The sequence below is a fragment of the Ambystoma mexicanum genome, chromosome 5q (genome assembly GCF_040938575.1).
Source record: "Ambystoma mexicanum isolate Mex_15411 chromosome 5q, UKY_AmexF1_1, whole genome shotgun sequence".
Lineage (NCBI taxonomy): Eukaryota > Metazoa > Chordata > Amphibia > Caudata > Ambystomatidae > Ambystoma > Ambystoma mexicanum.
The window spans coordinates 940,790,005-940,816,466 of NC_090933.1; the positions used below are offsets into that span (position 1 = coordinate 940,790,005).

Here is a 26,462-nt window from a genome sequence, read left to right on the forward strand (position 1 = left end):
AAGCCTTCCCTTTCCTCGCCTTCCGGAATATGATCAGCCGCCGCCGAAATACAGTCCCAAAGGGTATGGGTAAACCTGGCTAGGGTATAGGTGACATTTGCCGACTTAAGTGCCATACTGCCTGACGTGAAAACTTTACGTGCCCAGGCATCAATTTCTTTTATCTTCTCTATCTGGAGGGATAGTTGGATAAGCAGTTTGTTTTGAAGTAGATGCTGCCTGAATGACTAAACTCTCTGGAGTCAGATGTTTATTCAAATATTCAGGATCCGTTCCAGCTGGTCTATATTTTCTTGGAAAAGTGCTATCTGCAGCAGCAATAGTTTCTGGTTTCTCCCAGTTTTTCTCCACAGTCCTTTGAAGGGCCCTGTGAAAAGGGAGAACAGGATCTTTCTGAGGTCCCTTGACGATTATATCCGTCATGTCATCTTGTTCAAAAATGGGTGAAGTATTACCCCAACCCATATATTCAACTACCCTGGCATAAGACGCCTGTACCCAGCATCTGCATGCTCTGCAGGATCAGGTTTGGCGAACTCTAATGTGTCAACTCCACTGGCAGAATGTAGAGTATCACTCAGGTCTCTCATTCTAGATTCCTGGTCAATAAGTTCCTCAGGAACTTGTCTTGTACCATAAGTAACTCCCAAAGGAGTAACCTTGTCTTCTTCTGAAGCCGACTCTTCATAGATTGCTGACATAGATTTGAAAAAGTCTGACCTGGGCAAAGGAGTGAATATTCTTTCTTCCTCTTCCATCTGCTTCGAAGGAAATGGCAAATCCCTCGAAGTTTTCGAGGGTGTCTTCGAAATCTTCAAAGTTTTCGAAGATGATTTCGATAATGGCGTCGATGACGCATTTGGCGTCGAAATTATTGACATCGAGGGCGTCGACGAAGTTGTTGAAGTCTTCGACGGCTTGTGTTTCTTGCATGGCACTGGAGAGGTGCTCGACTCTCGAAGAGTCTTTGACGGTTTTACGTCGACTCGAGGTTTTTTGGACTCCTCGACGCTACCGGTCTTGGCCATGGTAGCCTTGGACTTCCCTTTGTCGTCCAATGGAGCGACTTTAGGGGTATGGCTTTTTCGAGGGTCGGGCAGCACTCTCAAAAACCTCCATCATCTTTTTACGGAATTCTTCCCACTTACTGGGAGAATCCGATTTAGTCGGACAACGAATTTCTTCGGTCGAGTCTGAAGAAGAAGAAGATGATGATGATGATGAGGGAGATCTATGTCTCCTCTTCATTTCTTTCGATGACGACGAAGAGTGTCCTAGATCGAGATCTCTTCCGGTGCCTATGGCGATCCGATTCCTTAGAATCAGTCGCTTTCTTGTGTCTTTTTGACTAAACCTTTTTTGAGGCCACCCTCCCCACCGACAGTTTACCTCTCCTCTCACGAAGAGCTTTTTCGGTCAGAGATTGGCAGGACCCGCAGTCGTCGGTTCGGTGACCGGAACCGAGACACCAGAGACCAATCCGGTGGGGATCGGTGATCGACATCTTAGATCCACAATCTGCACACTTTTTAAACCCAGTTCTGGGTGTCGAAGATGACATTTTCTTCACAGAAAATAGAAGCCCGCCGTTCTCGATAGCGAAGCGATCGGAAAAACGGAACTGAAGCAACGGGCGCGGCTCGAGCTATTTATACCATCGGTGACGTCGACAGAGTACATAGTACGTCGAGGGGCAATCGACGCCACAACCTCGAGCACAGCTCCATCTGCCGAGAATTTTTTTTTCCGAAGCAGCGAAGCTGGAGATAACGATTTATCACAAGATGAGGAATATGTGGGAGGACACAATTTATTCGAAATGAGAATTTTCCCTAACAGTCCGTACTGACTCTCAGATGGTTAGAAAAACAAAAATTAATAGATGGGACAGGATAGTGGTTCTCGAGGATCTGCAGAGGCTCAAGCTGTATATGAATAATAGCCTCTATTATACACCCACCAATGGTACCAGATTATATATGCGAAAAATTGCTTTTGAACCCATTACGTAGCTGGTTTTCAAAATTCAGACTCAGCTGCTTAGCAACTTTGGAAGTGATGGACCCAAATTAGGCATTCCGAGAGAACTTAGAAATTGCAGACTTTGCCAGATTGAGAGCTTGAAATCCCTATACACTTTGTAACAATGTTTTTGTTTAATTGAGCCTAGGCTCGCATTTTTGGGACCATATGCGCACTCCATCTCAGAGGTGCTACCTATGAGTCTTTGGAGTAGACTGATGATGGGCTCCCAATTATCTCTAATTTGGGCTCTGGTTAAATTCCTTAGAAAAAATTGCAAAGTTCTTCAGTTGGTAGTAGATTAAGGGGGTGCACATTTAGCTTCCCTTAACTAATTTTACATTTGAAATTGCACCCGTCTTAAATTGATTGGACACAATATTGTAATCTTTATTATTGTAAAAGATGTCCTCAGATTTAAAGTGAATCGTGGTTGAATGTATTGTTTTAGAATATGAGAATCAAAGAATATTTGATGTTTATACACTGTAATGTTGTATGTCTTTTCAAATGCATACATTGCACGTTCTTCTCTTTGTGTAAGGTACTCTGTACTATAAACACAATTAAAAAAATTAAATAAATTGCGCTATACAAAAGACAACACCATATTAAAAAATAATACATCTTAGTGGTGAATCTTAAAGAAAACAGGACATACTTAGATTTGTGTCATCATCATTCTCATGCTCTGAATCTTCGTTGTCAAGACCAAGTTCAAGGAGTTCACGAGTCCTTCAGGAGAAAAATGCAAATAAGTTAGAAAACCTTTAGAAATGAAGAGGCAACAGCACTGCTGTGTTCAATGGACTGAATGCATTGTACTGAAAAAGACCAGATGGACTTCTCTCACTGAAAGTAACTATTCTTAAACATTAATTTTGATTATGTTCTCAATTCCTAGAGGAACAAGTTACACTTATCTTGAAATGTACAAATAAATGTTATTCTCTGTTAATGTATGTTAGGGAGTTTTACACAAGTTGATGAATGTGCCAGAAGTTGGGAAAGCCCACCTTAGGCGACAGGGTTGTAACCTCTTAGGTTTAGCCTGAAATACCCAAAAGGTTTGGTAGCAATGGATGAGCAGCCAGGCTTAGTCTAGGTGGGAGAAGGGGTGTAGTGAGGCAGACTGTACTTGGATCATACACACAGTTCAAGGAAACACAGACACACTAGATGTTATAAGAATAGTGTTTATTTTATAAGCACTAATGCATTATAATTATATCAGGTAAGTACTGGTCACACAGTAATATTACAGTAAAATAAAAGGTAGCACACTCTAAATCAATGTAAAGCAACACAAAGTGAGAGAAACGACTTACACCAAACAAGCAAACTTTAGATCAACTCTTGCAACTTCAGTTAACCCATGCTTAACCTATCTTTAAAAGTCCAACCCTACACTAGGCAAGTCTCGCAGAGCCAAGGAGGGGCACTGGGGGTCCAGTGACCAAGGGCTGAGAAGGGAAGAGGAAGGTAAGCAGCACACATAGCAGAGTCTATTATGTTTCTTCAGGTTTGCAGGTAAGTAACAGTTTAGCAAGTTCGAGCCCAAAGGTGGTTTACCCCAATGGGACTTGGGGTGCAAGAAACAGCTTAACTGCGGGGCTCTCAGTACACAAAAACAACGCAGCAAGACCAAGTTAAGTACCTAGTTTCTGGACAGCACCTTTTCAATTAAGAACTTGGTGCAGTAGGACAGTCCACGGGCGACAGTTGTCTCCGGTATGGATTTCTTGGCCTGGCCGGCTGAAGAAGATACTTTGGAGGGAACAGACTAATGCACTCGAGCAGTGGGATGCACAGCAGTGGATCTTCGTAGCACTGGTGCGTTGGAGCCCTTCACAGGCTTCGAGTCAGTGATGGTTGTCGTCCGGTAGACTTCTCATCGGTTCTGGGTCCACGACTCAGCTTAGGAGATGTCTAGGAGCGGAAAATAGTCACTATAGGCCCAGCCAAAACCGCGCTTCACAAGACCTTGCACTGCAAAATGGCACAGGTCCTTGGTCATTGGAGTTTACAGCCCTGCAAGGTCGCTGCTCTTTGTGGGATGGTGCAAAATGCAAGTGGTCTTGAGACTGGTTAGGCCCACCAGTCCAGGGGAAGAAGTAGTTCTCAAGAGATCTTCCCTGTCAATCGGGTCTGCAGCAGTCACTCAACGGCTCTGGGAGTCATTTGGAAGTCTCTGGGACGTCCTTCTACGAATTCCTCTTCAGATCTTCAGTCTAGTGGTCGACTCCGGTTCAGCTCCAGGACTCTCACCTTTTATGTAAGAAAAAGGGATGAGCCCACCAATCACCAGACAAGACTAATGCCAATATTGGGGGTGGGGGAGCTGCTCAAAGACGACAGCCAACCTCCCAGTTAAAACTGGTTCTAGGCAGGCACACTGCAGGACACAGGACAGATGAGTTTTGGTCACCTCCCCCACACTTACTGTCCTTTCAGGCACTCCGAGAGCCTTGGTATGCTTTTCAAGGGAAGCCCGCTGTAAAGACTGGGGGCGGGGGGGAGGGTATCTGTACTCCTGTTCTCTATATAGCAGAGTCGAAGCACAGAGCACCCCAGCCAAGATTCTCTAATTGATAAAAACAAGGCGAGCAATCAAGGCTTAGCTATCAGGAGGTGATGCAGGCTGGTTCCTAAGTACAGTGTAGTCCCCAAGCCCCCACAAAGGAATGGCCACACACTATGTTAGTGCAAACACAGTCTTTATATAAATAAGGTTCTAAGTTATACACACAATCACAATAACACACTTTGTACTCTGGCAATACTGCAATTGCAAATATATACAGGTGTACGTGGTACCACTCTTTACTATTGATTCCTTTGAAAGACGTTAACACCTCAAATGACATACGACTCAGATTATAAGATGAATCAACGATAGACCACAGAAAGAATGCAGGTTAAATCAAGCAATGGCAGAACAGTATCCCACTACCATCAGCCCGTTCTGTGCGAGGATCCCCCTCACCTGGGCAACCTGTAAATAAAGCGTATTGAGAATCCCAGTCCGGATATGCTTAAGATAGTCTCGATTCCTTCTAAGAGGTTCCACGACCCCAAAGTACCTGGTTTCACACACTTCTTTGATGAGTCGTCAACGGGCCCTTCTTGAGTGCACTCCCTTTAAGGCAGGAGCCACGGGTCGTCAAGAGTCGGTCAAGAAAAGGGGGAGCATTGTCGTCGCGGCAGCAGCTTCGGTTCTTGCGGTGCTCGTTGACGATCAGTCGAAAACATCCTGCAAGCTGAGGCGTGCAGTGCATCTCGACGGGAGTTTGTTGCCGCAAAGAGTCAATGAAGATCTTTGGCTCAGCAAGGGTGTCGGGTCTTCATCGTCCCTGCGGTCTACGGGTGGCGAGAAACCCACCGGCGGATTCTTCTCGGTCGTCAGCTGCTTTGACTTTCTCCAGCGGGATAAAGCGGTCGTCGGTGATGAGCGGGGGAGCCCTAGTTTCAAATGCCTTAGTCAAAGAAGCATTGCGGCTCCAGTCGGCGACGGTGATGGACTTCAATGTCTGGGCACATCACTTTGTGATTCTGCAGCGGTCCCAGCCTCCGGTCAGCAGTCTTTCAAGGGCCTGACTTCCAAGGAGCTTTGGCAAAGATCAGCTGGTGCACGATTGTCCCTCGTAGCTCGGGAAGAGGTCTCCTAGCCAGGTCCTCTATTGGATCAGTTCCGTGACAGTCACACAGCTTTCAGATTAGCTAAGGACAGCAGCAGCGATTCTTCTTCCAGTGGGCTTCAAGGTTAAGCATCAAGTATCAACTTCAGCTTCTGAATGAATTCTACCAGTGAGAGGCTCCCAGATATACTGTTGATCTCCCATTCACTCTGGTGGGTCACACTCAGGCAGCCAATCATTCAGAAGGGCATCCAGGCAGCCAATCAGGCTCACAGTGCATTCAGGCCATTCTTCTCTATCCAGACACTCACAACAGGGAATGTGGATTCGGACAAGTACCATGCCATTCAGCACTCCACACTGCATTCATACCAGTTTCGGGCAGGGCTGTCTCAGTCATTGTGTCATTGAGATCAACAGTAAATCTGGGGGCCTCTCACTGCTAGAAATCGTTCAGAAGCTGGTGTTGAAACAGACATTGAAACTGAAGCTTAACCTTAAAGCCCTGCTGGAAGAGAAGTATTGCGGTTGCTTTACTTTGTCGATCTGAAAGCTGCTGTGTATTCAAGAACAGACCCAGAGAGGACCTGGTTAGGCACCCTCTTCCCGAACTACGAGGGACCATCGTGCATTGCTTACCTTCGCCAAAGCTCCCTGGAAGTCAGACCCTCGATAGGCTGCCGACCGGAGACCGGGACCGCTGGGGTGAACGAAAAGAAGCAACGGACATATACATCCACCGTCATCGACCAGTGTTCGCAGGTTTGCTATAACCGCTGGAGGCCTGTCGAAGTTAGTTGCCCAGAAGCGGGGACTGCTTGACACAGTGCCATCGACGACCGGTGCCGCAGCGCTCCATTGATCAAGACATTTGATTCACGGGCGTGCTCGTCAGCACCGCCGAATCCCACCGGAGAAGGCAAGGCCGTGGACGCGCCGATGAGCATCCACCGGTGGGTTTCCCTCCACCCAAAGACCGTAGAGACGCCGGACGACTCGATGCCGTTGCTGGGCCAAAGTTCTCCACAAACTCTTTGCGGCCCTGAACTATCAACATCGAGGTGCCCTGCACGCCTCATCCTTGCAGGACGAGCACTGCCAGGACCGAAGCTGCTGTCTCGCCGCCATCGAACTTTTCATAGAGGATCATCAACGCCAAGTTCACCACCTTTGAGGCCCATCAACGATCTGTGGCTCCTGCGTTAAAGGGAGTCACTCTAGAACGATCCATCGACACCTCCTCGAGGAACTCTGCTATTCCAGGTACTTTGGGGTGGTAGAAACACTTTAGAAGGAAATAAGAATCATTGAACAATATATGGACTGGGCTTGTAGTAGATCTTTATTTAGTAATAAAGAGAATCGGGATGGGAGATCAACACAACAATATTATGGATTAATTTATTTAATCTCAGAATCGTGGCACAAATACTAACAAGTTTTGCTTAATCACATGATAACAGACAACGGACAGATTTCAAATTAACAGTTAGGGGTACTACTACGTACCTCCCGATTGAGTTTTGAGGGTATTTACCTCACAATGGTGCACAATCTCTCAAGCAGAATTAAGACATTTTGATACAGACAAGAGTAGGTTCTGCCCAGGACGACTGATGATCCATGGGTATTGTCAAACATAATACACAACAACAAGTGTGAACATGAACTCCTGCACGGAAAACAAGACAGAACATACATGATAAAGCAATAAAGGACAAGGATATAGAGGCCCTGTCCATCCAATGCATTTCCAGCGTCATAGTGGTCAGAATGTCCAAAGAGATGTCCCTGGGTTGAGGTGTGGAAAGAGTGAGAGGTGGAGGATCTGGACTGGTGCGCCTCTTCTGGCGAGGTGGAGGACCGGACTCTCATCTTGTTGACCCATCCACAGACAGGGAGTCGCATTCAAAGATAGGTCCCTGAATCCCTTTGTGGTCTGAATAATAGTCTTCGGGCAGATTGACGTCACCCTCATTGGAGCTTGTGTAAATCTTTACCAGTCTCACCGGGGCCATCCGTGGTTCCGTACCATTCTAAGGGTCAGCAGGAGTTTTACTCTTCTCCCTCTCTGGATACTTCTGGGGAGGAGCAGCTGCTGTCCCCAGATCCAGGGGTCTTTGCCAGAGCTGTGGCAGGAGTTTCACACGTGGCGGTAGGGATACCCACAGGGAAGCTGTCGCCGTGACTGTGGACACCCCCTTGGGTGGCCAGCCCCGCCCCCTTTTGACGAAGTAGTTGTCATGGACCGAGTCGTCGATGGGGTGGTAGTAGGAGCCTTCTTCGACATGGTCGTGATTGTTGATGACAAAGATGTTTTGGCAGGTTGAGCTGCCGATGGAGTAACCAAGGGCCACCTTTGGATGTCTCCATTTCCATGTCAGCCGATGGTAAGCAGAGCTTTGAAGGAGTCCAGGACTTTCTCTTGGAGGGAGAGCCCATCACTGGTAGGCTTGCTGTATAAGTGGTTGGCGACGGCGACCTGGTCCTTCCCGAGCTGGGACCGGCAGCAGCGGCGAACCCAGTGGGATCAATGACATGCAGTCTTGCATTCTTCTGGACCCCTAGGGGACAGAGCATCCTCAAACCAACCTCTTTGCTGAGGGACCTTTGTTTGTGGGACCAGCCGGTCCTAGGGGAAAGTATGACGCTGCCCGGAAGCAGAGTCCGAGGCCTTGCCCGATTTGAGCCACACCGCCAGCATGCTGTAGCAATCCTTCTTTGACCTTTTCAAAAATCCAAGGCAGACCTTGCATCCCACCCCATCATGGCCTTGATGCAAGCAATACAGACATTTATGGTGTCTATCTCTGACATACACGTTCCTTAACACACATTTCACACCGAGTTTAAAGAGGCATCTCTTCTTCTCGGTTATGGTGTCAAGGCGCAAAATAGGTCCAAGACCAGGCCTTCTCGAAACTCTATGAAGGATGCGCAATGTAGTGTGGTCTTCGATGACAGTGGGTCTATGCTGCCGGTAGTGAACATCCGGTCAAACGATTAGGCAAAAATATGTCAAAAGCTTTACTAAAATTAGTCCAAAACTTTAAAATTGTTCGGAGAGCACTAGGACTCCCCCCAACACTAAAGCGCGAGGTAAACATCTGAAAATGGCCACCAGGGGTAGAGCTTAGAGAGAGGAATGTCATTGGACGTGGGCAGTATGACCCGAAGGGCAGTGGTTTGTTTAGAGGAGAATACAGTTTCCAAGCGAAAGTGAAACTTTTTTCTGCCCCCCACCCCCTGCGGATTCCCAGCCTGGCGACGGGGAATATTCATGAACATGTGAATCCATGGGATACCCCATGCTGGAGAAGTAACGTGTTCCTCCCCCCGGGATGGGGTCTGGCATGGATTCACATGCTCATGAATATGATTACATAGCTGTACATATAGACAACCCTGGGAGGTGGCAAGGCTCAACAGAAGCAATACACATACCACTGGAACAGACTCACTTCAGACAAACAGGTTGCGTAGCAACGCTTGGCCAACCCGGGACTCCTCTGAGGAATCCTTGTCGACGCAGTAGAATCTCATGAAGGTGTGGATGGACTTCCATGTAGCAGCCCTGCAGATGTCGAGCAGGGGAACACCAGAGAAACGCTGTCGTCGCTGCAATGGCTCTAGTGGAATGGGCTCTCGGCTGGTCCGTAAGAGGTCTGTTGGCCAGACGATGACAGTGCATGATGCAGCCGGAGAGCCATCTGGCTATGGGAGCCTTAGACCGGGCCTTCCTGTGATTCACAGGTTTAAGATTCACAAAAAGTTCAGAAGTCTTCCAAAAGTCCTTTGTGCATGCCACTTCAACTCACAAGCAACGTCCAGTGAATGCAATATCCTTTCCACCAGCGTAGAAGGATTCGGGAAGAAAATTGGTAGATCCAAAGGCTTGTTGAGGTGGAATTCGGAAGAAAAGAAATGTGGGGTGGGTCCGCAGAACCACCCTTGTAGAATGGAAGGACAAGCACGGCTGCTTGCAAGAGGGCATGGTTCTCCCCGACCCGCCTGGCCGAGGTGATTGCCACGAGGAAAGCAGTCTTCCACAAGAGAAACTTCATTGGGGCAAGATGCATTGGTACAAATGGGGGCCCGACAAGCTTCGCCAACACCACGTTGCACTGCCAAGCAGGAGCAGGAGTCTTCACTTGTGGAAAAGTCCTGAAGAGGCCTTAGAGGAACTCCTTTATGAACTCCTTGATGAGCATGTGCGACCACAGGGAGAGCTTACCAGGCATCCTGGTGTAATGGGAAATGGCAGCCAGGTGCACCTTGATAAAGGGAAAGTGGATACAGAAGGAGCTGCGGCACAGTGACGTGCAGCAACATAATGTTTGTGAAGTGTTTCCATTTATGGGCATAGCAAAACAACGTAGAGGAAGCTCTGGCCTTGGCTAGGATCTTCTTATACTCCAGCGGCAGGGGATAATGTCCAAACTCTAGGGCTGAAGGAACATGGCCGTGAGGCTCTGTGTCACTGGGTTGTGGTGCAGTACCGAACCGTCTTCTCTAGTGAGAAGATCGGAAAGTAGAGGCAGCCGAATGGACAGTCACTGACAGACAGAACAGGCCCGGGTACCAGATCTGTCGAGAACACGCTGGAGCAATGAGTATCATCCTGCAATGAGACAGAGTGTGTTGATCACTCACAGTAAGAACGGGATCAGAGGGAAAGCGTACAGGATTAGCCACTCCCACATGAATGAGAAGGCATCCCCCAGGCTGTTCGGCTGAGGGAACCTGCTGGCAAAACTATGGCACTTGGGAGTTGGTCACCGTTGTGAAGAGAAACCAATTGTGGAAAAGAAGAGATACTTGATGCCGATGAAACTCCCATGCGTGGCAGTTACGTAGCTCCCTGCTGACCAAATGTGCAATGGTGTTCTTGACACATGCCAGGGGAAAGGGGACGAGGAACATGTCCTTAAGAATGGCCCCAGGGCCACATGGTCTGGGCTTCCAGGGAAAGCGCCGGGGAAAGCGCCCCGCCCTGCTTCCGGATGTAGAACATGGTGATGTTTGTGAAGATTCTCACCACCTTCCCTTTCAGCAATGGCAGGAATGATTTGAGGGCCCAGAAGACTGCCCGGAGCTCCAGGACATTGACTTGAAGGTCCTTTTCCTCCGGGAGCCAGAGGATTCTGGAGTGTAACTGCCCAGTGTGGGCACTGCATCCCTCCAGGGAGGCAGCCTGATCTGAAAAGGAGCTAATTGCATGAGATGTGGTCGCACTTGTTAGCAAAGATTTCTCTTTACTGCACCTTTGCTTCAATATTTATGGATCACCAAATGGTATGCTTTTATTTTTGATAATGACCTGCACTTTTTGCAGTGCCGTCAAGCCTTCACTACACTGTCTTTTGCTCATCTGTTATGGGGCAACTGACATGTCCTTCAGGCTGTCAGTACTGGGAAACATTGTTTCCCTTAGTCTAGTTACTTTGTTACTACATGTAGTAAACTTGTTATTGTTAGGACAGTTTTTCTGAAGTGCTACCCACTTCATCAAAACCATTCAACTGAGGCAGTACAAGACTCCACTCTTAGTATAAGACTGCACCACATGAGTACATGGAAGCGTAGGCAGAGCAGCCAGGCTTATCCTAGGAGGGGGAGAGGGCAGTAGATACAGTACAAGTAAAATTGTAATACAAATGATCCAAAGAAACACTGAAACACTATGTATTGTAAAAATAAAGTATTTATTTCAATACAGGTAGGCCCAGATAAATCTAGGGGTTAAGTAAGTACTAATACATTATATGAAATCACAATATAAAACACTACTTTAAAGCACACAGGCCCAAGTATAAACCTTATTTGCAACACCTAAGAGTAGTTCTAGGGAAGTCAAAACCTTGTTATACACATTTAGTATAGGTCACGCCGATTCTTTGGGAGTAAAAGACCAATGGTTACTTTCAGATTACATTCAGTAATACAAGGGCAGTAGGCCCTTCCAGTTGTACAGTGACTCTTGGAATAAATCACAGTCAACTGGACAATATACTTTTTGGTGAATAGTGAAACACTTATTCTAGGTGCAGTAGAAACCTATAACCACTTTTGCCATAACACAGTTATACCAGGTGAGTAAAACCTAAGGATGTAATATACAATTACAGATGCTTTGAAAATCAGGGAACCCCAGAATGAGGTAAGCAATAACTCTGGTAACTTGTTTTGGATGGCACACAGCTAACACAAGGTAAGTAAAACCCATTTACTTTAACTTCACAATGAAGGGGAAAGTAAAACGCAATGTCGCACTTTACTGAATAGTTATTCTAGGTAGGCAACAACCTAATGTAGACTTATTGAGGGCAGGTTAGCAGCAAGTCAGGGGACGCAAGACCCAGTTGGGGGACACTCATACAGTTATCCTAGCAGGACTAACCTGGTGATACCAACAGTTGGAGGACACTCATACCATTACCTTAAAGGAATAATCTGGTGAAACCAACATATTACTTTTGTAAAGTGGCACAACCTAATCACAGGAGAGTAAAACACCTTTACATCTACTTTCTATTAGACTGGCAAAACAGTGGCTAAGGAAGAAAAGATGTTAACCATACTTTTAAGAATAGTGCATCACACATTCAAGATCAGTAAGAACTTTTGTAACTGTTCACTCTTAGAATTACAGTTACCCACCAACTCTTTACAAATAAGTAAAACACTTGATTTCTTTTCTAGGCAGAAGTCCCAATCCCTTCAAAGTCCTTTCCCTTATTCTTGGAGCATGAGTGTTCTCAGTGGCAGAAGGGGGGGGGGGGTCACTAGGACTAGTGACCAACAGGCAGTGTTAGAATAAGTTCTTTAGTAGCAAAAGTCAGAGTTCCTTAGGAAAACTGGCAAACAGGTGAGTACTTTACTTCTAGGGTTAGAAGAGGGTCCAGGGGCTTCACAGAAGACACCCCAGCAGTTCTAGCAGTGGGACTGGGTGCACTGGATGAGGGACCTCCCAATCACAGAAAACACCCCAGGACTACACAGAAATCCAGAAATCCCAATAGGCTTAAGGGAAGTATATACCCAAGCCAACACAGTACCTCAGCAATGAAGAAGAGATTGCAGCAGGAGAACTTCAGGGACTGCAGCCAAATACCCGGTCAGTGGATTCCTTGTCCTGGAGACTGAACACAAGACCTCAGAAGGGACTTGCAGCAGGTATCGAAGAAGGCTCTAGGCAAGATTTCTCTCGCGGCTGAATGAGGTTCTGTGGGTTTGGCGCCTTTTCAAGGAGCACTGAAGACAGAAAATTGCGGTTGAATTTTCGTTGTTTAAAAAGGTCCAGCACTCTTGTGAGGGGACTTTTTGGACTCGATTCGTGTCTCTGAAGATACACCAGGATAGCCACGAAGTTTCAGGGAGATTCGGAATTCGGAAGACCGTGCACCACACAGTGGCTGGAGGTCCCAGGGTATTGGGGTATTGCAAGAACGCAAGGTTGCAGCAACCCGTGGGATGGCTCAAAATGCAGGTCTTACTGAGTCTACTGGGTTCGGGTCGTCGTTTCCGGAGACCCCAGGTCGATTGGAAGGAAGGGCTGCAGCAGGCTCCGGTTACACATCAGTCTCTCCGGTCGCTGGAAATCATTCCCGCCGCTTTTCCTTAGTCATCCTCTTCTGTTTTCTGTTCCAGTGGTTGACATGACTTCAGCTTCCAGGTTTCCAGTATTTATCAGGAACTACAGCACAACCTCTGCATTCTCTCCCTGCATTTTACAAGAAAGGGGCATCTGGATGTCCAATCAGAACAGCCAGCCCCCCCACTGGGATTTGTCCCAGTTGAAGGAAGGCGGAAGACAAAGGATGAGGGAGTTTTGGACTCCTCCCCCACTTCCTGTGCTTACAGACTGACTGAAGCCTGGGCGGTATGTCCAGGGGACTCCCGCCAAAGATAAAACTCAAACAAAGGAATTTCCCACCCTGGATGTCAGGGGAACGAACAAGAAACGACAAGAAACACTAAAATGGCAGAAAAAGAAGACGGGGCCATTTTGGTAACATGAGCACCTTTAGATGCCTTAACTGCAGCTGTGATTACAGCCCGCAGTAAAGGTGCACCAAATTAGTAAAAGGTATCACTGCCACCAGTCATTAAAGGTAAGCTTGTCACTGTAACAGAATTGTTACAGTTTTAATGTGTAAGGGGATACATTGCATCTCCCCAGCACTCCACATAAGGTGGGGTGTGCTTGTTTCACAGAATAAAACGTAAAAGGGATCCAAAGATCCTTTCTACCCTTGAGAACTGTAGTTCACTCAAGGTTAGCACAAGAAAGTTAAATGGGGAGCACTAGGGCAACCCAGCAACAACAGGCACTTATTGTCAATAAGTTGTTAGACATGATAAAAGACACTATGGAGAGTCTTAAAAATGACATCCATAAAAAGAGTTAAACATTAGGTGAGTGTGGAAAAAGGTTCCCACTGACTGAAGTATTAATGAAAAACATCCCACTAGAAAATAAGTTCTGGAGTTGAACCAGGAAAGAAAGATTTACCAGCTCTGTGGAAATCTTACCTAACAGTTATCACTTGTGGTAACTTGTATCATTGTACAATGCACCTTACAATGCAGTATAATGGGGTACACTTTTGCCCTAGACTAACAAAGGATTTGTGGTTACTCTAGGTGTGCTAAATGTACAAGCTGGTGGCAGCAGTGACTTTTTACAATTTTTTGGTGCTTGTCGTTTTAGTCTTACCGCCTTTATCTACCAACTGTGGCGAATGACCAAACATGGCCATGCCACAAGGTTTTTCGTTTGTCCTTTGGCCATCTTGATTTTTATCCTTCTTTCTGGCCTGTGAGGCCAGGAAATTCCTTAAACAGACTTCCAGTGCCCGGGAAAGCCAAGGCTTTTGGCAGGCTACTCGAGGGCTATGTGTGTTTGCTGGCAGGATGTGGGATGTAACTGTCTGGTCCCAATCCACAAACAGGTTTCAGTGTGTCTGAGTGTTATTCATGAGTGTTAGCATTTTTGTGTTGTTTCTAGTGTGCCATTCGCGATTACCATGTTTGGCTACTAAACGTGGCTAGTGGCTGTTAGGGAGATTTATAATTTTTATGCTTCATCCCCTCTCCTAGTGAGACCCCCCCCAGCACGTTTTGCTAGACTTCTGGACCTTTTTCTTTACATCCTGAATGAGTGGAGCCTTTTTCCACTCATTCATTCTTGTGGACTCTGTCTTTTGGAACTCTGTTCTCTGTGTTTTGCCCTTACTATGGAGTCTACTTTCCTCCATCTCTCTTTTAAGGCATCTGTGTTTAACTTTTGCAGGACACAGCTCATTGTGGGCAGTGTTGCTGGGAAACCTTTGGGTTCTCCTTTGAGATGCTTTCTTTATCCTTGAGTAACTGAAGTTCTCACAGGTAGAGGGATACGTTGTATCCCTCCCAAAACCTTATACTATGATATATGATATCTGGCATTTATAACGCACCTGTACACAAGTGTTTCTAGGTGCAACAAGACAAAGAGTGGGAAACAAAGGAGGACAAAATAACTATCTTAGTAGGACTTGTGTCATTCAGATTGCACAAGTGTGGGGAAGAGGGAATGCGAGAAGTGCCAGGGGAAGGTGGAAGTACAGTTCAAGTGCAGCCAGCGGGTGGCTCAAAAGTGCAGAGAGAAGGGACTGTAGGGTTGCAGAAACAGACCCTTATGTGCTGGGTAGCCTTGCAGCAGTGCAAGGGCAACTGTACATGCAGGAATCTGGGCCCCGAGTTCAGAGAGTGACCAGGTGACCACTGTACGGAGCAGACAGGTGCATCAGCAGGTGAGAGGTAGAGAGAAAGCGGAAGCGCAAAGGAAGGTCTCTAGTTGCATCCGGAACCAGAGGTGGTTCTGCTCAAGTTTGAGAGAGGCAGGGAGGCTGTTCCAGAGGGAAGCATCAGTCAGGGAGATCAATCTACCCCCAACTATATGCTTGGAGAAGCGTCTGACCCTCGGAGAGTTGGAGGTGAAAGAGGAGAGCTCGAGAAGGAAGATGTTGTGGAAGAGGAAGTTGGAGGTAGAACAGCTGCAGGCCCCAGACAGCCTTGTGGATGATGCAGAGGGTATTGAACTTGATCCTTGCAGCCACAGGGAGCCAGTGAAGAGATTTCAGAGCTGGAGAGATACGATCCCTGGTTTTGTGGCCAAGGATAAGTCTCGCAGTCCTGTTCTGGATAAGTTGTAAAGGTCGAAGAGTAGAGGTAGGGCAATTTAGAAGAACAAGTTACTTACCTCTGGTAACGTTCTATCGATTGGATATTGCTCCCACGTATTCCTCATCATTGATAATATATCTCTCCAGCTTGCTGCTTTGGAAAAGATTTGACAGAGTGCAGTGTCGTCGAGTCCATGTCCCTCGAGGGACTCCATAGATAATCAACGACATCATCCGCATAAATAGCGCATGCAGCGCCTGTTGGCTTCAGTTTTTCTTTTCCCTTCTGAAGAGGAATTACGAGGCATACCCAAGACCGTAAACTCACAGACAGGGTAGAGTGTAATAACACAAATTGTATGGCAGGGTAGGCTGGGAGAGGCGATGAGTACATGGGAGGAACATTCAATTGAAAGAACATTACCAGGGGTAAGTAACTTGTTCTTTGAACAGATTGTGTCCGCCCAGGGTTTCCTCATCTTTGAGAGTCTCCCAAAGCAGTGAGAATTTGGAGGTGGGTACCAATTAAATTAAGGTCTAATCATGGACTGAATGGAGGACGACTTTTGCAAAAAGTCCTCCCTCACTGGAGGAAGAATCCAGACAGTAATGTTTTACAAATGTATGGATAGACGACCAAGTGGCCGCTGAACAAATATAATTTATTGGGACATCCCTTTGAAGAGCCGCAGAGGTGGTCATGCCCACTGTGAAATGAGCCCTTAGGCCTTCCGGCCGGTCCTTGCCCGCTAGTATGTAGCATTCGCCCATAGCCAGGATAATCCATCTGGATATTGTTTATTTGATGACCGCAAGGCCCAATTTAGGACCAGTACATCCAATAAAAAGTTGATCAACCTGGCGACATTTAGCCATCGTGGATATATAAAAATGTAGAGCCTTTTTGGGTCTAGTCTATGTAGCCTCTCCTCTTCCTTTCCTGGATGAGGAGGTGGGTAGAATGTTGGCAAGGTCATTTTCTGTGACAAGTGGAAGTCAGACTACTTTCAGTAAAAATGAAGGTTTTAACCTGAGAGTGACTGTCTTTATGGAAAATGGTATGAGGAGGTTTGCAAGAAAGCCTGCAACTAGCTTACCCTGCGGGCTGATGTTATTTCGTTAAGCACAACAGTTTTTAATTTCAAGAGCCTTAAAGGGCATGACTGTAAAATCTCAAAAGAAATATATATGAAACACCTTTAACACAAGATTGAGGTTCCAAACAGGAACATTGAAAGGAACTGGTGGGTATATATTAGGAAGGCCTTTCAAGAATTGGACAATCAAAAGGGATCTGGTGGTGTGCTGCCAATGATCTCTGCCTTAATGCAGTAAGACAGATTCCACTCGACACTCCCGCTCCTTCCTTTCCCGTCACTCTCTGGCTGGCCTCTCTTGGCACTCTTCCTGCTCCCACCTGCGAGGCAAAAAAATTCGGGGTCATCTTCGACTCCACACTCTCCTTCTCTCCTCACATCTCAGACGTCTCTAAGAAGTCACACTACCAGCTGCACCTCCTCAAAGGTATTCTTCCTTGTTAGGGAGAATTCTCATAAATGGTCGATTTCCCTTACCTACTGTGTCCCTTAGCAGCTTTGCTGGATTTCTAGGATTTATTTTTTCACCTGGTAAGAGTGCAAGTCTTTTTTGCCACTCTTACATGTGTTTTGCTATGTGTATTTCTACTTTTTGTGTGATCTTGGGCACTGCAGCCTCACCTACTCCATGGCACCATATGCTTCCATATATGTTACACAGCACCTTCAGACCTTCAGTGCAGTGACACAGGGTTGTCTTTTAGACTTCCCATCAACTCCATTTTCTGGGGCTGACTACTGTCCCCCAGAAAAGATAAAGTTGCCATTAACTTTTAGTCACTTTTACCACAGACCCAGTACACCCCATCTTCCATGGAGTATTGGAAAGGGTTAATTCTTATCCCTTTTTGTCTGTGCCTCTTGGAGCATTGTTTCGCTCCCTTTACATCAAGACTTGGCTGGTGGGAGTGGTATCTACCCTAACTTTTCTACTGCGATTATCTTATATAAACGGGGTAATGTTTTAGGCTATTATATTAGCCTCGAACATAAACCCGCTTGACCAAATACAATTTATTTTGGCTCCGGCCGGGTTTATTCGCCATTACTTTTGGTTAAAGTCTTTCTCGTGTTATACTCTGCGCGCCAAACCAGGTTTGGTCCCTTTGTTCATCGCCTTTTCGCAGGATTCCACACAGAAGACCTCCTTTAGGCGCCTGAGAGTCTGGGTAGGCAGGATGTGAGGGAGGGCTTGTAGGACACCTGCCATGGGTTCCGTTGGCAACCCAAGTCGCACTCGTGTTTGTTTGGCTGGGTGACTGTCCTTGCCAGGACAGCCACCCTGTTGTGTGATTGACAGCCGGGCTGTATGAATGGGGGAAAACTGCAAAAAAAGCAGGTCTCTGGGACTGGAAGAGCAGAGTCGCCACTGGAACGAAAGCACCAACGAGGAGCTGATGGAAGAGGACCCCTACAAAGACTGAACTGCCGGTGAAGCCCTGCTGCAGGTCTGAATCTTCAGAAATCCGACAAAAGAAGATCCTCCAGGAAACCTCTTCCCTTGAGCTGGTGGGACCAATCAGTTCGCCCAAACTACAAGCCAGGACCCCTCCTCTGGTCGAATTCGCTGTACAGAGCTACAGTGGGCCGGATAGCCAGGAAGGTTGGACCCTCCTTGGGTTTTAAGGAGCGCACCTTTTATTCTTTGTTTTGCTCTTTTGCTGGCTTCTTCCCTGTGTAGTGCAGGACCCTCCAGTCTTCCTACTTCTGATCAGTCCGACAGTCACTTCAGGAACCGTGAGCCTGCAGGAACCACCAGGAACGTCTGCCTCGGCTACAGCTCCCTCTCAGTTTTAAGGTACTGTGCAAATCCAGTTGTCCATTTCGTTCAACCATGGTGACAGTGTTTGAAATCTTTCTCCAATCCGAGGGCTTGTCCTTCTCTTCGAACTAACTTTTCTACCAACCAACCTCGTCCGGAAACCGTGCCACAAACTTTACCGCGAACTACCCTGAACTGTGTGATCATGAGCAAAAGACTTTTGACCCATTGACTTTGGCCCTAAGCCTTTTCTACCTGATCTCCACACTGTAGTCTCTCTTGTTCAATAGCCCCGAGTACTTACCTGTTGGTGTTGCCCAATGTCTAATAACTGTCTTTCCCTCCCTTTTGAATTGCTGGAGTGCCATTTTGCTCCCACTTCATTTTGTGAGCTTAACGTGTCTGGAATTTAAGGGAAGTGGTGTAGTGTATTTATGATTGCGATTTTTGACTTGCTTAGAATAGTGAAATGGTACACAACTGTTGAGTAAATAAATATATATTCTTTTACTTAGAAACCTTGAGTCAGTGTTTGTCTGAATCATAGTAATTGCTGTCCTTTTTGTAACTATTTGTACTGTTCACTTACTCTTGAGATGAGTCTGGCTGCTTCGCTACTGCTACCACTATAACTATGTAGTACAGGCTTGTACCAAAGGTGAAATTGTACTGTCACATGTAGTCTTAATTGTGTGTAGTGTTCCCAAAGGGTACTGCATATAATTCTGCCTAACAAGCGTGACCAGGGCACACACCATCCGGGTGTCAGTCTTGATAGCCTGAAGAGTGTCATCGACATCCTTGCCGAAAAGAGTCTCCGAACGGCATGTTCAGGACTCTTGTCTGAAGTTGGTGGCCTACAGACAGCCACAGCGACGGAGGTAAACCCAGTTTCCCATCTGGCAGAAACCTGTGTCCGCAATGTCCAGAGCCACAGTGATGGCTTGTAAAGATACTGACAAACGGGTCCCTGTTGATTGGAAGGATAAACGATGGAACCCACGGGTGCCATTGAACATAAATAGGGATTTCCTACCCAAAAAAGCACAAAAACCGCCGAAATCTAAGAGCGTAACACAAGGACTTGAACGTGCAGTACAAATCTGAAGATGGCTACCAGAGGAGGGGCTTAGGGAGAGGGCAGTTGTGAAACTTTCTTTTACTGAGGATTTCCAGCCTGACTAAGGAAAATATTCATGAGCATGTGATTCTATGCCATACCCCATGCTGGAGAAGCAGACTGTCTGGTTGAAGTAGCCGCCTGAACCACCAAGCTTTCAGCGGTGGGATGCTTGGTAAGATATTCCGGGTCACTGCTGGAAGGTCTGTAATTCCTTGCAAAGTTTTTCTTAACTGCAGCCACAGTTTCCAGAGTCTCACAATTGGCAGAGATTATTTTATGTAGAGCCATGTGGAATGGTAAAATCTGTTTTTTCTGAGGGCGCTGGCCCAAGATGTCAGTCATATCATACTGTTCGAATGATGGAGTAGACCTACTCCATCCATAAACTCAATGACCTGTCCCATCAATTTTCTGAAGTATGAGTCAGCATGCTCAGAGGGGTCAGGAGTGCCAAAATAATTCTGGCAAAGTATCCAAGCCACTAGCTGACTGGAGATCATCATACAAATCTCTCAGTCTGGATTTGTCAGAAAGGAGATCTTCTGGCACATTGGGGGAGCTGAACTGCAGACCAAAAGGTATTGAACCCTCATCACAGGGTTGGTCTTCCTCATATATTGCATACAGACTTAAAATAGTGTTTATTAGGTAAAGGCTTATAAACCTGGTCTTGTACTACCACTTGCTTTGACAATGTCAAAGTTGTCCAAGGCGGCGGCTTCGAAAATGGCGCCGGTTCAATCGGCGTCCACTTCGACAGTTCTGACTCCGAAGAATTCAACAAAGACGTCGAAACCTTTGACGCTTTGTGCTTTTTTGCTGGGACTGTAGTTGGACTTGGTTCTCGACTCGTCGAAACTCTCGACGACTTCTCACCGGATCGAGAACTTTCTCGATGTGATGCAGGCTTTGAGCTCGGCTTTGAAGATTCAGCTTTTGACTTCCCTATGTCGTCCTTACTCAGAGTGACCGGGGCATGGCTCTTGATTTTCTTTCAAGGGGGTTGAGGCCGCATTCTTGAAAATACGGAAAATCTCACTACGAAATGTGTCAAACTTTGCTGGAGAATCAGATTTCATAGGGCATCTGATTACCTCCTTGTAGGAATCACTGGAGGTTGAAGGAGACCTATGGCATCTCTTCTTTGTCTTCTTAGAGTAAGAAGACGAAGAGTGCCGTAAATCGACTCCTCGATAGGGACCTTTTTGACTTTTTGCGCCATGAAGAGTCTCTTGACTCACCAGTCTTTCTCCTTCTTCGAAGGTGACTTCGAAGCTAACCTCCCAACTGGCAGTTTACCCCTATGCTCCCCGAGAGCTTTCTCGGTCTTGGCCTGACAAGACCCACAGTTGGCAGTCTGGTGCCCGGAGCCCAGACACCACAGGCTGACTCAGTAAGGATCAGTAATCGACATTCGACCCGCAGTCCTGGCATTTCTTGAAACCCAACTTGGGCACAGATGGAGTAGAAGACATTTTCTCACGAAAATCTGATTGAAGCGCACCATAATTCACTCAAAGCGTTAAATCGGAAAAACGGAACTGAAGCCAACAGGTGCTGCATACCCTATTTATGCTGATGACGTTGACTGTCGACGGAGGCCCTTGAGGGACATCGACTCGACGACACTGCATACAGCGCCCTCTGTCGAAAAAAAAATTACAAAGCAGCAAGCTGGAGAAATCTATTATAAAAGATGAGGAATATGTGGGAGCACACAATCCATTCGAAAGAGGCTGTTGCAATAGCCCAGCCTAGAGAGGACCAGAGCTATCGGGACAGTAAGCTTCTGGGGATAAAATGAGAAAAGGAAGAATACCTCTGAGGAGGTGCAACTGTTTGACTTATTACAGATGTCCTAGATGTGAGGAGAGAAGGAGAAGGTGGAGTTAAAGATTGACACCAAGGTTCTTAGCCTCAAAGGAAGGAGCTTGAAGAGGGCCCAGAGTGGGCGGCCAGAGAGAAAAGGAGGGAGCGGGTCTCCCAATGAGGAGGATCTCAGTCGTACTGGCATTAAGTTAGAGATCACTGGCGGCACACCATTCCTGAATTGCGGCCAGACATTCTGGTATGAGAGAAAAAGCAGAGGTGGCCGAGGGGAGCCATTAGCACACACCACATTATGAGGAATGCCAATGGGATACCTAGTATCCCCCTTCTCTCTGCTCCTGTGACTTTTTAGTCACAGACAACCTTCTAGTTCTGGCTGGTGGCAGTGGATTAACACATTTTGTATTAATTTTTACCGCAGACTGTATTTCACAGTCCCGGTTGTGCACAATAGGGTTAACCAAGTACTAACTTTGTGGCTTCTTTTTTTTAACATTTCTAGCATATTTGTCTTTTGTTAGCCTTCTTCTACCTGTCTGGGAGGATGAAGTCTCTGTGTGTGTTTTGCCTTTGGCAGGAACACTTTGGTGTCCCTGCTTAGGCTCCAGTCTGTGTGGGCAGGCAGGAAGTGGGGAAGGAGTTTTTCACTCCCATGCTCCTTGTCTGCCCGAGTACCTGAATGAAACCAGCGCCCACTTGGTGTCTGGCTGCCCTGATTGGACAGCCTCCTGCCCCTTCATGTAAACTGCTGAGAGAGATTTCAGAGGAATGAACTGAAACTGAATAAAAGGTAAGGCTCCTGAGGTGAAAGATAAGTCGACCACTGGAAACTGAAGTAACCGAAGAATACGACAACCAGAGACGGCGGCAGACCCTTTGTGACACTGAAGCGACCACATCTCTTCTGACCCCATTTTCTATGTGACAGGAGCCCCGAAGAGGAGAACTCCTTCCCGTTGGCTGGTGGGACCAACCAGCACTGAGACAAACTACAATCGGAGCCACCGCCAAGGTGTTGTGCCTTTCCAGAGTCGCAGACCGCAAACACCAGGAGACCTCCGACCCAATCGTAGTGCAATGTCTTGCTGAGGCCGAATTCGTCCAGGCGTTTACTGAGCCCCAGGTGAACCTTCAGAAACACAATCTAACTCATCCAAGTCCCCTCACCAGAGTGCAGGACTCCAGGAATCGAAGATGACTGACTGGGCGAATCGTGTCCTGGTGCTGCAGAAAAGGTGTCAAAACCGCAGACTGACCAGAGAAACTGAAGAAATCCATGTCAGAGGTCCTCTCTCTTGAGACAGCTGCTGAGACATCCCATTTCATTTAACCAAAGGTACTGTGGGGAGAAAAGGTATTTTTGTACCCTGAATCCAAGAAGTCGCTCCAAAGCATTGGTGTGCACATAGAGGTGCCCAGGATGTCCACTCTTGCCTCGGACTCAAGCTGTTAGCTTGTGTCCCTTTTACAAGTCCTTTTAACAGGGTCTCCACCGTTGTGTTAAGTCTTCAAGTATCCTTTCCTAGAGACGACTAGAAGTATCCTAGGGAACTTTTGCCATTTCCCTGCTTCATAAGAGTTTAAGCCATCTCTGAACTGACTTTTGCTGCTAGTTAGGAACTGGACTTTAAAAGCCTTAGTTTGCTCCAAAACCATCTCTATAACCTTAAGCTCCGCTATTGTTTGATTAACCAACTGGGTTGCTTCCCAAAAGACTTTGGCCTTCATGCTAACCTTGCCATTCCGGAAACAGAGGTGCCAGTAAGCTTACCAGCACTGTTGTTTCCGGACCAGCAAAGTACAAGTCTGGTGGGCGGGTGCCCTCCTGTCCGGCAGGTCTGAATTGCTGGGCGGACTGACACCCGACCACAGACTTTCACGGAAGCACTGGCACCGTTATTGACTGTTTCCGTGGTCCCCATTCCCATAGAGTCCTGTGGGACTCTATGGGAATGGGGAACAACATATTAACGAAGCCTGACTTTCCTGCCACAAGGGTTGTAAAACCCTGGTGTTACCAGCAAGCCAGGCGCCGGTAACTGTTTACGGGTCCAGCGGATACCTGCCGGTTTTACCGGCACAGCTACAGCCGGACCCGTAATGAGGCCTTTTATTTTATGTGGTTTTGCTAACTAAATACAATTATCGTATTTCTTCTGTTTTACACAAGTGCGCGGTAGTACCGATAATACGGTAGAACTGTCAGTGTCAAACGCTGCAACAATTGCAACTGCGAGCAACTACAAACTAAGCAGCAGACTTTGAAAAGTATATGTAAGTAATCCTCTGTGTATTGGTTTAATGATCTAAGTATTTTAAAATATATCTTGCATAAATAGAATATATATTTTATATACATTTACTGATGTAAATGTTTCTTTGATTTGCTTTACTTACTGGGTTCAGTGTACTTTCCTACAGCTCGCATCTTCCTCTTGTGATAAGCCCGACTGCTCTGCCACTCTACCAAGGTTCCATGAGTAGTACAGACTGATACTAAGGGTTGGGGACCTGTATACCACTGGGATAGTTTTATGAAGTCTTTCCTTAAGTGGACTTCAGGAAAACTCCCTTAAAAGTGCCCTAAAATGGCAACACTATGAGACTTTCCAATTTTTCTTTGGCCATATTGTTTTTTGGCCTTTCTGCCTGGTCAGGTCAGGAAATTCCATAGAAGGGTCCTGACCTTGCCAGGGAAAGCTGCAGCTTTCAGGCTAGTAATGCCTTTGTATGTGCGTGGCGCTCAGGAAGTGGGTGGACTGTCCGGTCCTAATCGACATCCGTGGTGCCAGTGAGTATAGCTGTGGGGCACGAGTGAAACCAATAGTTGAACCCAATTGGACAACTACTGCCTGTTTGAATGGCGCAGATCCTTACCATTGGTGGGCTCGAGCTTGCTTCCAGGCTGGATTCTATTTAAGAAGAGGATTACTGCACCCATTTCTTCAGATCAGCGTTGGAGCTAAGAATCCCTGGTAGAAGAAAAGCCAACTGAAGAGGCCCGGCATCCCTTCCTGCCTCTGGCTAGGCAAAGCCATGTTGGACTACCTGATCTGCAAAAGCCCTGTGCAGTACTTCAAACCCTGGACTGGTGGGACCAACCAGTCGCGAAGATCCAGTCATGCTAAACCTTTGGAAGTGTCCCTGCCCACTGTGTGGCCTGAACAACTCTCCAGTGGGCTACATCGATAGAACAGTAGCCATTGCGCATTTGCAGACAGAACTATGGTGGTCGCCATCTTGTGGTTTAAGTAGCTTTCCTGCCGAGTTTCAGCCTCCCAGTTTAAGGGATCCTGCTCTGGAAGGACGCCTGCCATCTGTGTGCTGTTACCACCTCTGGAAATTACATTGCCCCGTCGTGTGAACTGTCCTGTAGAGGGCTGCCTCAGTGCTACGACAGTTTTTCTGAAGCCTAGGGCTTAGTAAAACCATTCAACTGAGACAGTACAAGACTCCACTCTTAGTATAAGGCTGTACCACCTGAGTATATGGTAACGTAGACAGAGCAGCAAGGATCATCTTAGGAGGGAGAGAGGGCTGTAGGAATGTACACTGAACTTGTAGTATACGAAGGATTCAACAGACACACTGACAACCAAAAGTATTATACAAAATAAAGGTATATTATAAACACTAGTAGGCAAAGTTAAGTCTTGGGGTAAGTACTGGTCATAGTTCTAAACACATTTATGAAAACACAACACAATGCTTGAAGGTACACAGACCAAAGCATAAACCTTCTTCAGAATACCCAACAGTAATTCTAGGCAAGTCAGAGCTTATACGCGGTTATTATAGGCCACACTATTCATGGCGAGTAAAAACCATTCATTACTTTCAGATGACTTTTTGTAATACAAGGGTAGTAGACCCTAGCAGTTATACCGTGCCTCTCAGCAAAGAAATCACTTAGTAAACCAACCTGCAAGTATACCTTTCTGACCAGTGGAACACTTATTCAAGGCAAAGTAGAACCCTATAACTACTTTTATGATAACACAGTTATACTAGGTGAGTAAGACCTTTTGGTGTAATATTCAAGAACAGTTGCTTTTCAGCTGAGTGGAACACAGATTGAGGTAAGCAATAACTCAAAATTATTTTAGGATGGCACACAGCTAACTCAATGTAATTAAAACCTATATACTTTTTAAAGGAGCTACCAGCAACTTAAAAAGTAGGTATAAAGCTAAGCCTGTTTTATGATTTGTATAAAACAGACCAGGGAAAGCAAAACCCAATGTTTCACTTTAGGAATGACTCACTGTTATTCTAGGTAGATAAAACCTAAGGCAGACCTATTCTAAACAGGCTATGCAGCAAGTTAGGGGAAGCAAGACCCAGTTGAATTGGATATTTTATTTCTATCATACTCGTACACAAGCGTTTCAGAGCGCGACAAGGCAAGGAAGGGGAAGGAACAAGTTACTGGAATTCCTTGGATCCCTGGAACCCCTGTCGATTCGGTAGAATCTCGTGAAGGTGTGCGTCGATCTCCACGTAGCAGCCCTGCAGATGTCCATCAGGGGCACCCCAGATACGAACGCCGTAGTGGCAGCGATCGCTCTGGTCAAATGGGCTCTCGGACGGCCAGGCAACGGTCGGTTTGCCAACCGGTGAAAATGGTTGATGCAGCCGGAGAGCCACCTGGAAAAGGAAGCCTTAGAGGGCCTTTCCCATGGTTCACAGAGCCAAAGTTAACAAAAATTTGCGAAGTTTTCCAGAAACTCTTTGTGTGGTCCACGTAGAACTTCAGCACTATAGCCACATCCAGCGAGTGCAAAGTCCTTTCAGCCGGCGACAAAGGTGTCTGAAAATAATCAC

At 46.6% G+C, this 26,462-nt stretch overlaps 1 protein-coding gene across 9 annotated transcripts in view; it reads right to left on the reverse strand.

The window, feature by feature from the left end:
* Positions 1-26,462, reverse strand: part of UBR5 (ubiquitin protein ligase E3 component n-recognin 5) — a 2,447,509-nt gene that overhangs the window by 854,073 nt on the left and 1,566,974 nt on the right. For all 9 annotated transcript variants that reach the window (XM_069621460.1, XM_069621458.1, XM_069621459.1 and 6 more), the window contains one exon: positions 2,684-2,757. In XM_069621460.1, coding sequence (XP_069477561.1) covers positions 2,684-2,757 — 74 coding nt within the window. The remainder of the gene's footprint in view (positions 1-2,683; positions 2,758-26,462) is intronic.